Source organism: Ornithodoros turicata, chromosome 4, assembly GCF_037126465.1.
Source record: "Ornithodoros turicata isolate Travis chromosome 4, ASM3712646v1, whole genome shotgun sequence".
NCBI lineage: Eukaryota > Metazoa > Arthropoda > Arachnida > Ixodida > Argasidae > Ornithodoros > Ornithodoros turicata.
Genome location: NC_088204.1, coordinates 64274322 through 64286952, shown reverse-complemented (window position 1 = coordinate 64286952; position 12631 = coordinate 64274322). Strand labels below are relative to the sequence as shown.

At 47.0% G+C, this 12631-nt stretch overlaps 1 protein-coding gene across 1 annotated transcript; it reads left to right on the top strand.

Moving 5' to 3' along the window:
- Positions 1-418: 418 nt before the first annotated feature.
- LOC135391681 (mitochondrial import receptor subunit TOM22 homolog) lies at positions 419-9879 on the top strand. The gene is made up of 3 exons (XM_064622019.1): positions 419-718; positions 1318-1557; positions 8710-9879. The coding sequence occupies exons 1-3, from the start codon at positions 569-571 to the stop codon at positions 8809-8811; spliced, it is 492 nt and encodes a 163-aa protein (XP_064478089.1). The 5' UTR covers positions 419-568; the 3' UTR covers positions 8812-9879.
- The last annotated feature ends 2752 nt before the right edge of the window (positions 9880-12631 follow it).

Genomic DNA, 12631 nt, shown 5'->3' with positions numbered 1-12631 from the left:
TTGTGGATAAGAACATCCAAGTATTTCAACATTGGCAAATGCTTGCGCGAGACACAACAGTCTATTTTCGGGAAATTTCCCTTCATGCGACAATAAAAATTCCTTTCGAAGATTCCAATGCTCTGTGCTCTCCCAGGGCTGACGATACTCTTCTATATCTTTCTCCATGATGGTAAAGTTGAAAAACAGCACTTCTCACAAGCTCAGTGATATACACAAACACAAACAACGAAGACGACGGAGAAGAGGGGGGGGGAAGGGGGGATACGGAAGTGGCACACAACGATACAATCAATAATCAATACAATCCCCAATGCTTAACTTCCATGTGGGCTATTTTACGCCCACATTTCAAAATATAAATATAATGAGAAATAAGCATGAATTGTAAATGATAGAAAGTTAGATAGGTGTCAGCGCAGTCGCTCCGGCTTGTTTCAGTTCTGCTGAACTCTCGTGGTTGTAGGCTTAGGATTTTGGCGAAAGTGTAACTTAAGGTACTTTTGAAAACGCAGGTTGATACAAAGTCTGCACAAGTTTGGAGTGTTCAAGAAACTTTCACCAAAGCATGCCAACCGATGAAGGAGACAGCGGAGTGGAAGCCATGAGCCAGCCGGAAAGCCGCGAAGAGTCCCCAAAGGCACAGAAATCATCACTCGATGTGCCTGCTCCAAACACGGGAAATCCCTTCCCAGGAGACGAGGACGATGATGATTCTGTATGTTCTCCGACCGATTTATCGTTTCTTGAGATGTTTGCTAGGGACGTACGACGATTGATGCAGACTAGAAAAGTACAAGCTCGATCGGCGCTGCTGCAGACGACTGTCCTTTTACTCGTAGTTAATTTGTGTAGTCTCTTACCGCCTCATCGCCAGCGTAGCCTGTGGCGATCTGTAGTTCTGTGTTGATGCTTAGGAATATAAATGCTGCTTAGGGAAGTTCGAAGAACAATCTATTTATCGACGTATCACCGGACTTGATACGTTGAACTGCTTAAGTGGTTTCGTAGCGTAACATATCTAACTGCAACGTGATCAGGGGGAACTTGGGCGAACTGCACAGCACCTTGCTTAGGCAGCAGAGGTTAAATTTGAGGTCCATGAAGATAGAGCAGAGTGACAAACCTATTTGGTGCACAGTCGCTGAAGTGATACATTGTTACACCGAACACGATAGTATAAGGAGCACGCTAAGCCAATCCTGTGTGCAGACTGTAGAGTCTTGTGTCGATGTGCGATGAACTACAGTTAGTGTAATGCACTCACAGCATTTTGTTATGCCACCTTTTGCATGGTTACATGATATTTTGTTGCAGGACCTTGACGAAACCCTTGCAGAGCGACTCTGGGGGCTGACGGAAATGTTCCCAGAATCCCTACGAAATGGAGTCTCCTCGCTCGTATTTGGAACATTCTCTGGCACCAAGTGGATGTATGGCTTTAGCCGGTCGGCCCTCTGGATCTTGTTCTCGTCCTCTGCCATTCTCCTGGCGCCAGTCATCTTTGAGATTGAGCGTATGCAAATGGAAGAAATGTCACGGCAGCAACAGAGGCAGGTACGTACGGTCTTGGTGCAGTACATAGTCGAGGCATTCTTCAGGAGGTAGTCTTCGTTCGAGAACATGAGACAGACACCACCACCAACGAAGATTTGGTTGAAATACGAGAAAGAAAATGCATTCACATAGTGCAGTGAGTTTGAACCGTAAACCAATCATGGTTCATCACGTACATCACTTGGATCACTTACCTTCCATTACCCCCGTGTGCCAATCAGGTGGATGAACACGAAATTGACAGCCGGATAGCTGGTCCAATGAGCACATTGGTGCACAGCTCCGCGCAAGAAATATGTAAACCGAAACCTATTAATTTCTCAGAAGAATCACTAAGTGCCGACACATTCTTGTTCTTGGAATATTTTTCGCTGAAGGTCCTGATACGTAAAACAGTGGTTCTGAAAGCGTGCGAAGAAAAATTTAAACGTTAGGATGTTTATTTAATTGGTGAGCATATGCAAATGAGCCTCTCACTCCTCAATTCATGGCCGATGTCCCAATGATCTTAACAACAACAAAAAAAAAAGTTCGATGTCACCACCTGTTTACAAATTATTCAGCTGGGGGATCTTCATGACGTCGTCTGCTTCAGCCAATCGCTGCAGTCGAGTTCAACAAGAGGCTTTCTCTGGCTGCCCATGCGGCTTATGGTGGCCCATCTACGTAGTTAAAGCTGCTGAAGCATAACCGTGATTGGCTGACTCTTAAAGGAGCAATGAGGTGACATGTAACGTGGCTCAAAGCCTTGTCTCATTCATCAAGCTGTTCTTCAGGACTCGCCATGCAAAATATTTTCGCAGCGCAGTGTATTGTCACTGCACAATTGAAATTACAAAAACAGTCTGAGAAAGCAGCCGCGGCTGGCTGGCACGGTTCTTGTGTGACATTGGCGAGTCTCAGTGCCTTTCTTCTCTGTTCTTTCTTCTCAGCTGCTCCTACCTGCTTGAGCTGCGCCGGTCTAGGTCATGAGGCGCATGTTATGGGAATATGACGTATATGATATGATGATATGATATATACAGTGGAACCTCGTTAATGCGTACCTGACGGGGACGCGAAAAAACTACGTACTAAGCGGTGGTACGGCTTAACCAAACTCAAAATACAAGTCCACGTACCTGTCTAATGGAAGAAAAATGGAACATGTTCGACAAAATGAGGATAGACATCGCGGTTTATTCACTTTGCAACAAGACAGTCCGTTATTTTTGCTTTGTGCCGAGGCGGCCTTGCAGCAGTGATCGCAGCTTCAAATCCACAAACATTACTGGCGTGCTGTTCAAGAAGTCCCCGTTTTCTGGAACACTGATCGATGGTATGGATGACGTCCAGTTTCTCCTTTGTGTTCAGGACACGGTATCATGACGCTGTTCCACGAGCCAACACAAGTGACATAGAAGTGAGAAACGAAACACGAAACTATAGGAGGAGGAGGTTCGGAGCTTACTTGCCCTCTCCACTTTGCGGAAGGATGACCTCTCCTCCTCACAGGAGTGAAGTAGTATTGGTATTGGTGTCAACACATCTCTGAAGGAGCCACGTGCTTCCAAATCTTTGTTTCTGATAGGGGATGAGCTAGTTTTTTTTGTTCTGCCCGGTCTGTTTCAGGACGAAAAGTGCGCATTAACCGATATTGAGACTGCGAGCAGCTCCGGCTTAAGCAGGTAGCAAATACATTGGTTTCAATGGGAGTCGTGGCGGGGATTCAGCGCAACTACTGCTTAAGCAGAATTACGGCTTAAGCGGGTACGTATTGACGAGGTTTCACTGTATGACATAACTGCAACCGTTGCAGCACGGGAATCTCCCGTACCATCATCATCGTCAGTAGGAGCCACCGGGGAAACCGTTGCGTCCACTGCATGCGGACTTTGCTGAGCTACATGGCAAGCATTATTTCATCCTGTTGGAAGTCTTCAGCAAGTGGCAAGAGGTTGTGTGCATGGCGACCACTACAGCAACAAAGACAGTGAAAGACATCTTTCTTCACAATGGTCTCCCCGAGGCCCTAGTGACCTATAACGGTCCTCCGTTTACCAGTCACGAGTTTGAATGTTTCTTGACAGAACAGGGAATTCATCATGTTCAGACGTCTCCATATCATCCTAAGTCCAATGGCATGACAGAGAACTTTGTTAGAACATTCAAGAGAAACCGTTAGGGATTTTTTTTTCAAGTACAGGATAACTCCACATGCGTCAGCAGGTCGTCCACCATGTGTGTTGCCGAACAACAAGCACTACCGGTCCGTGCTGGACTCACTGGTCCCTCCTCGACTCCTCCTCCAAAGAACATCACTGCTAGAGAACATCAGAAGCGGCGTCATGACACGGGACCGATCCTTCGGAACAAACAAGTGTGCCTGGATGCTCGACCCACAGAAGAAGGGACACTGGAAAAGTGGTAACATTGTGGGCCAGGAGGTTAAAGTAATTTTCTGAGTGCGAGACGCTAATGGTAAAGTCCATCGGATGCATAAAGATCACCTCAAGGCGAGGGAGAGTTTATCAATCCTGGAAAAACAGATTTTCGAGGGCGCCGGACCAGCGTCTGTTGCCGGATGGAGCAGAATGCGCTGAGTCTCTCTTGTAATTCCCGGAATTTGAAGACACGGAATCTCTTTTGCCGTTCCCTGAAGTTCACGACACCGTTACCTCCTTCAGGGCTCATCAGATGCCATCGAATGATCCACCGCAACAAGCAGCGTCAACGGCAGACAATGAAGAACGTGTCCGGACAACAGTATACCCCGTTACCCCCTCAGAGCCCGACCAACCTAAAAGGAGAAGTATGTTGAGATGGCCATACGTGGGTACCGTTTTAATGACTGAAAGCGGATGAGCCAGTCATGCTAGTGACCGGGCACATAGTGAAAACCAGAAAGCAAGAACATCAAACAAAGCGCTTCTTCGTCTGTGTCCACTGGCACCACCACAGTAAAACGTACCCTCCTCCTTGCTTCGTTGCTGAACATGCCGCAGCCAAAAACTATAATATTGGCACCTCGTTGCTCCTTTAACGTCTGTGTCACGTCGTTTAAGCGATCAGGCTTTGTCCTGTCGAGGTGGTGTTGGAAGCATACATCATGGGAAAGAAAAAGAACTGTCTGTTGTCTTCGGTTCTGCGCTTGACAAAGTATAGGTTACATTGTCTCTGCCACCTCCACACAGGATAAGTGAAGGTAGTACAGTCGAGCCCGTTTATTACGATCTTCGATTGAACGATAACTCCGATATTGCGATCGAATTGGTGGTTCCCGTCAGCTCTCCCATTGAACTACTTGTAAACAAAACATCAATATAACGATCGCCGCGAAAGCGCTTGCTCGCATATAGCGATCGGAATTCTCCCGGCGGCCGGTAAAACGCGTGAAAATTAGAAAGCAAGATTGCACCATTTCACTGAAAACAAGTTACATTGGCATTTTCAAGAGCCTTCGCCTCCGTGCCCGCTAAAGTGAGCAGGCAGTGCGTTTATCCGCACATGAGTGCCGGGGATTAGATGCGAGCGTTGCAAGGCACGTGACTTCGAAATGGAGGAAGGAGCTCGTGAGAAGTAGAGGAGGTTGCTCCCTCTCCACATCGTTCTCTCGTCTTCAGGCTTTTTCTCCCTTTTGCTGCGTGCTTGTTACAATGGCGTCCGCGGTTCTGAGCTGCTTTTTGATGAGGAAAGACTCGTGGCTCGACCCAAAGTTACATGCGCTCTACGGGTTTCGTACTGGTGCAAAACCGTGTTGTGAAGTACCGCGGCTTCGAAAACGTGTATTGGCAGACAGTTGCGTGTCACCACCCAAATACGGATTACCCGTGGCAGAGGCGCATTCTGATGGACCTCGCAGTCCCGATCGTGAGAATGATGATGACGAGCAATGGATGAGGTCGTCGATCTCAAAAGGTGCGGCGCCTCACAGGATATTGGCGGTTATGTTATCAAACGATTTCTACACACAGCTGCGCCAATTTAAAGCTAGATAAAATGCTTCTGTGCTCCGAACAAACGCGCGTGTACAGCGGCATTCTACGCGAACCTGAGCGGCAATTTCTCGAAAGCTCGTTATAAACGATACTCTGATATAACGATCAGATTTTGCGTTCCCGACAATGTCGTTATAAACGGGCTCGACTGTAGTATGTTATTTTCCGGCACAATTCCTTGGAATTGTCGTCTCTGTCCAGAACCTGAATTCCGGATAAAGGGAGGGAAATTGTACAGACTGAAATCCATTCCAGTGTTTCTTTCCCGGATGTCGTGGGATCCGTATTAACCCTTTGAAGGGTACGGGTGCAGTTGTGCCATAGTGGGCACAGACACACCGGTGACTCCAAAAGTATTGGTTTGAATTTTTGTGCTTCCCCCTTGGCGCCAGTCCTTGGCGGCTATTTTGCGCTGCTTGAGGTTGCTCCTGGGACACGTGGAGCCATCTGTCAGCTTTTTTTCTAATTAGACTGAACATTGTGGAAGGGGAACCATTACAAAATGGCATCTTTGAGCAGCAGTAGCAGACGAACTTTGGCCGCTTCGGAAGAAAGTTTTTGCAGTACGACAAGCAGTGATAGCAGTTTCAGGGAAATGAATTACAGGTTTATTGAGACAGATAAACCGTCTACGTCTGATGGTGAGGAAGAACATGTGTGACAGAGCTTACCACGCCGTGGTAAGCGACAACAGGAAAGCGGAAGTGATTGGAGACCAGGTGATTTTAGCCCCCAAAACGTCCAACTTTGATGATACATCTTCGGGGCTTACCCAACATGCAAACTTGCCCTCCCAACCCCGAGCAATTGATTTCTCTCTACGATTCTTTGACGAAACTTTCGTTGGAGACATTGCAACAGAAACCAACGAGCACACCCAGCGACTCATAAGTGCAGAGGGACATATGGTGCCTTCCTCGGCACTCGAAACTGCGCAAGTGGGGTTCTGCTAGCATTGATGAGATGTAAGTGTTCTTCTGATGAAAGGCTCCCTCGAATCCTACTGGTCAACGGACATCGCACAACACCGTTTTCTGCTACGGTGTTCACACTAGACCGGATGAAACTATTCTTGAGGTGCTTACACTTTTCAAGTGCTCGATCGAAATGACGGTGACCGCAAAATCCGGCCAGAAATTTCGCACCTGCAGTTTATGTCCCCGAAGATGACGATGTCATCATTCCAAAACTTTTGCATAGATGAATCAATCGTTCCATGGAAAGGGCGAAGCCCGTAACACGTGTTTTGCGGCATGACCATCCATGGCTGGAGGTCGCGGCAGTTCGCTTATTTCTCGTGAAGACGTGTTATCGTCCCGTCGTCAGTCCAGTCTCGTACGGCAGTTTCGTCTCCTCCAATGGCGCTCTCCAAACAGAAGAAATACCTGCATGTGTCTCTAATACGTGCCAAGTGCCTTTTCACTGGTTTTCTGGCTGAGCACAACCTGCTGCGGAGCGTAAGCGACCACGTGTGACCGCTGTTCCGGAAGATGTTCCCAAAATGTGACCAAGCGAAGCGCCACTGGTGTGGACGGACGAAGACCACAGCCATCATCGGTGCGCAAAATGCAATGTTGGAGAGCCTGAGACGACGCGTCTTCGCAATTGCGGTTGACGGAAGTAACAATTGTGCGTCGCAGCCCCACCCGAGAGTGGTTTCCTAGGACGTAGAGGAATTGCAAAACAGTGTCAGTGCTATTTCGGGTGCACAAAATTAATGCCCTCCCCCGTCGCGCTGCGGGCAGTCTCCCGAATTTTGAGTTCGTCAGGTTGGCAAGTATGCTTCCCACTTCCCGCAGCGTGTACCGCAGGCGCAGGGAGTCTGAACGTGCAGGAAGCACTTCGTGTGCGCCAACACGATGCACCACGCTCCGCAGCGCAAAGATATAAAGTTCATGTGCCTCGAATGTGACAAGGGGCTGTATCTGCGTCCCTGCTTTAAGGATTGTCACACTCTTGTGAACATGTAATTTATATCACGCCTTACGAAGCATTGTAACCGATGTAAATATTAACAGTTGTGGAAATATCACTCGAATACAGTGAACCCTCATTAATATGACCCCCGATAGTCTGACATACGCGCTTTATGACCATACTCTTGGGGGACAATGCTGCGGAACCTCTGCAAATCTCCCCCGTTAACATGACAATTCCGCATTGTGACAAAAATTTTCGGGAACGACCATGGTCATAATAACGAGGGTTCACTGTACTCTGAAAACAACTTTTTGTAAGTAATCAAGTGCATGGCATGTTCATGAAGCTGTACTCGTTTTGGCACGCGATTATAATTTTCGCCCGCCCTTGAATGGGTTAATGAAGTCCAGATAAACGTGGCTCAACAGTGTGCAAACTGTGCAGCCAACTGTGCAGCCAAGTTCCAGAAATTTGTTTGTTTGTTTGTTTGCAGCTGATCATAGCTTGAGCTCTATCACTGTAGCAGAAGTTTCAAAAAGTGCCGTTCTAGGTTATTTTCCCATTGTGTCTCCTCACAAACTGACAAAATAATGGTAATGAGCACGAGACTTCGCAAGGACTCGAAAAAAATTGGGTGAGCATCATACCGAACACGAACCGCTCGCTCGATACCGATTACAACATTCGCATTCATTTTGCGCGAGTAGTTAATTCATAAACTATAACAATAGCAAACCGCAACCGAAATGCGAAGAGCAGGAAAGAGAGCTCCATACTACAGCTGTTCGTCCGGAGGAAGATTCCGTGAAGTCACCCAGCATTGTCGTCTGCTTCCAAGCCTGCATTCTTTCTCCCTCGCCGGATGATGTCAGCAGTGTGTTGCTTTCAGTGCCCTCTCACTTCACAGAGGCAAAGCTCTCGCTTCGTAATAATTCGTTTGAGTAAAATCTGCACAGTTTTTGGACCGAGATATTTGGTACACATGTTCCTGACATCCCAAGGGTTATGGATATACCACAACCTTTGTGGTGTTTTTGTTGCGGAGTCCCACTCTCTCTCTCTAAGTAAGCATCTCTAAGTAAGTGTCTCTAAGTAAGCATTTAGAAGGAAATAGTAGCAGAAGTTGGCACTGTTTTGCACTGTTGAAGACAGCAACGCAGTGTTTGGTTACATGTTGTGATGACTTTTGCAGAGTTTTTTGTTCTCGCAGTCTCACTGCGGTTAAATTAATCCATCCCACTTTTCTCAATCGCAGATCCTGTTGGGTCCTAGCGCGGCCATGTCTGGCGGAGCAGGGGGCAGTGTACCCGGACTCAACATGTTAAGTCCACCAGCGCCTCCTCAACCTCAGCGATAGTTACAGCTTCTAGGACGAGCCCAGGGACTGCAGCGCGGCACCACCCCGTCACCCCTCAGCAAGATGTTTCACTCTTCAGAGCAAGCTTAACCCTTCAGACTGTGCCACTTGATTGTACCATTGGACTTGGGTGTGTTTGTGAAGCTTCCGTTCCAAACAAACTGCGTTACTCTTGTGTACTAACGTCGAATTGACTGTGCTCTTGGTGCCGACACAAGAGGTGTTGAAGTCGCACTTTTCAGAACGTGCGCTAGACCCGACGCACTGCTGAACGAGAGTTTGGATGCAATCATTGATAGTTTCTCTTTTACCTATGAATTCTATTTCTGTCACCTCTCATGGTTGTCATGTTGTAACATTGTGGCGTTTGAGATAATCTGATCCCACGCGTATCACTTCTCTGCCACGCGTGTACCGTCACTATCAGTGTGGAGAAGTGCAAGGTCATGCAGGTGGGGAAGGACAGAAGTGCAGGGTCTGACCAGAACAAACAATGATGGTAAAGATAGATGAATAGCTGTTCATTTACATTCATCGCCGAGAGGAATGCATGGTAACATCGTGACACATTTGTTATGCATCTTTTCTGTCCCTCTAGGTTACAGGAACATTGGATGCAAGTACATCAGTTAATTTTAAAGATTTTTTTGCCTTATAATACGTAGCCAAGTATGACTGTTGGTCACGCTGTCCAGCTGTGTTAGAATATCATCCATTCTACAACTTTAAACGTGTCTGCATTCATTTAGCAGAAACTGGTGCACTTTCCTCCTCTTATCATGTTCTGTTGGTAAAACTTATGTAGCTTGCAAACTGGGTAACGGAAACAGAACCACGTCACTCCATTGTGTTAAGTTACATTTCTGTTTGAATGACCGTTACGAGGGCATTGAGGGCTGCACCGAAGAGGAAATAAGGCTTGTTGAGGTGGGATAGGGTTATGTAGAATTGTCAAATGTAGCGAATGTTGAGGCAGACTCCAAATGCCTCCAGCAATGTATGGTTCTTGGATAATGCCGTTGTTGTCACACGAATGTTTGTCAATAAATGACTGAGTGAAATTATTAATACGTCGAGCATTCTGCAGTTGGTGGGGCCCCCCCTTGATACGCCCATGCGGTTAGGATGATTGCATTCCACACCGAGACTGGGAGGTGATGTCGGTTCGAATCCCGGCACTGGCTGTGCTGTCCGAGGTCTTCCCTGAGTTTTCGGACAGACTTTCCAGTCTAATGTCATCACAGTTCCCCCTGTAGTTGCCCCAAGATGCATGCTAACCCCCGCCCCCCATTCCCTCGCGCTGTCCTCTCTCCGTCTGTTCTCTGTCGACTAGTGCTGCATCTTACAATTCGAAGTTAACTTCTTAGCACAATTTACGTCACCAACGTCGCTGAAGTGGATTCTATGTGCAAAACGCCGAGAGAGTTGCCCCGCTTCTTTCCTTTTTTTTCTTTTCCGCTCAAAAACATGCTCCCACATGATAACACTCAGTTTTATCTTGTTTTGCAGGTCTTGCGTTAAACCAGACGTTTGCACCAAGGCCATTTTTTGAAAAATATGTATGAAATGAAAGTATAAAAATATGCAGTGCCAGCCTGATGCTAGATTTATGAGAACAGCCAGTAGTCTTTGGCAGATCCTTGGTCAGAGTTCTGTAATTAACATTGAAGTGACAGACTTCTCTAAGAAAAAAGCTCTGAAACAGCCTGGGCTTTCTGAGAAACGTGGTATTTTGGGACTGCAGGATAGCAAACGACATGGAGATTGTGCTATAGAAGAGGTCAGGAAGGCTTTATGAATATTCACGGCAGTCCCTTGGTGTCCGTCTTCATGAGCAGTTTTGCTCCCTTCACCAGTCTACAATGTTTGCCAGTTTGTGTCCACTTGGCATTGTTCCTTGCTTGCATTTTATTCTGCATTAGCATTGTATTACATTCTGCAATATATGGCTCTCAGTGGCGATACTGCTTGCGAGTTTAGCTTCCCACGATGTCGTCACTACGGTGATCTGTAAGATCTAGATCAAATCAGTCTCCATTGCACGCATTACGATCATTTCAGGACCACATTTTCAGTGCCTCTCAATCAGCTGGACTCTCGCCCTCTCACTATATCAGAATTGCTTGGTCCATTACCTAATCCAGCTCACCAACGCTCTGTCTTAGAAGCACTTCTTAAACGTTTTGGACACTTTATGACTTCGATCCCCGCTATTAGGCGACTCATCTTATTTCACGACATTTCACGACCAGTAATGGGGTAGAGTATCGCTCCAGGCGATGGAACTCCCCAATCATCATTGCCATTGTAGTATGTTGTTCAATAGACCTATCCCTGTTTGTAAACAAATGACGTCATAGTGTTCGACAGCGCCACCAATTTGGTAGACTTGAACTACGCCCGAAGCTAGGGGGGCAAACAAGGTCGCGCCCGAAAGGCGCGCTCTTGAGAGGATTACGATGGTCTCTCAAAGGGACGCGACCTTCGGTCCTATTTTTGTTTCAATAGGAGGCAGCGAACAAGTGCCATTGGTGGAACCCAGCCCTCCCGCCTTCCGATTTGTTTCGGTTTCAGTCTGTCTACCAACGTCATGATGCCCATTTTCTGGCGTCATCCAGGAATGTAAAGGTTGATTTACATGTAAGGTAGTCAGCCCACTTATGCTTAGGGTTCTGCGTTTTCGATGTTTATTTTTGGGCGGACTCGGCGTATGTTTTTCGATGTTTATTGATTTTCTTGAAATCTGAGTTTTTCTATGTTTTTCCTTGCGTGTACATGGTTTACCCGACAGTTATCGGCGAATAGCAATTACAGTGTAATTTAAGTGCTGTGTGCGTCTAACGCTGCTTCGTAGGAGGAATGACCTGCTGAGTACGAGAATATGTTAAGACATGTCCAAATGTAATTGCCGCACCTCTTCTACAGCCCACATTAACTGTCACGTGACAATACTTGCATACAACATCTTCCTTGCCTGAGCGTTAAAAATCTTGATGTTCGCAAACGTAGTCCGAGGCCCTCTTCCTTTTTCTTCCCATCTCGGGTGCATGCCGTGGAAAGACAGGACCGCCGTACGCGGAAAGTGGAGGTGTATGTGTACTGTAGTAACATCTCCACTAAACAACTAAAGGCCGGTGACCGAGATTCTACTTGACGTCACGTCCCTAAAGGTTCAAAAGCGTGGTGGGGCACCCACAATGGCAGAAGAATGAGATTCCGTCCGGCGCACCCGATCCAGGACAAAAGGATTGACCCTGGAACACTCAATGAGGTCGCAGGTCATCCAACCACAGCAAATACCAAAAAGGAGACTAACAAATGAAAGCCTCCTTGGCATGTTGGAATCTTAAGCTGCACATGTGCAGCAATTTAACTGTCATGGTTCCTGAAATGTTCCTCTGTATTCGATGTTTTTCGATTAAAACCGAATGAGGGCAAATTTACCCGGCGTATGTTTTTCGATTAAAACTGAAAACGCGGAACCCTACTTATGCTGTACGTGCAGCAGGGTAGGGCTGCGGATAATTTCGACCACATCACGAGGCAGTCAGTTTTTGTTTGACTGGCACATAACATATATCAGTGGGCGCGTTAAGTCAACGCCACCTAGAAGAGAAGACCTCTCAATATCTCCTCGCCCTCGCGATACGTCAGCCTACTCGGATATAGACGACTGTCTGTTTACAAGCATGTGACGTCACGAGAAGACCGGCTCGAGGTTATACCTTGCTGTGGTGGGCAAGCAGCGAGAAAAACGTGTCGGCTGATAGGCTGAAATCTGATAATGCCCACCAGCATGCTTTGCGCGGCGGCGTTACGT

What these genes read in the sequence shown, in the direction of transcription:
- LOC135391681 (XM_064622019.1), top strand. Translation starts at nt 569, where the DNA reads ATGCCAACCGATGAAGGAGACAGCGGAGTGGAAGCCATGAGCCAGCCG. An exon ending in ACGAGGACGATGATGATTCT is followed by an intron (nt 719 to 1,317) that starts GTATGTTCTCCG and finishes ATTTTGTTGCAG; the next exon opens with GACCTTGACGAAACCCTTGC. An exon ending in CACGGCAGCAACAGAGGCAG is followed by an intron (nt 1,558 to 8,709) that starts GTACGTACGGTC and finishes TCTCAATCGCAG; the next exon opens with ATCCTGTTGGGTCCTAGCGC.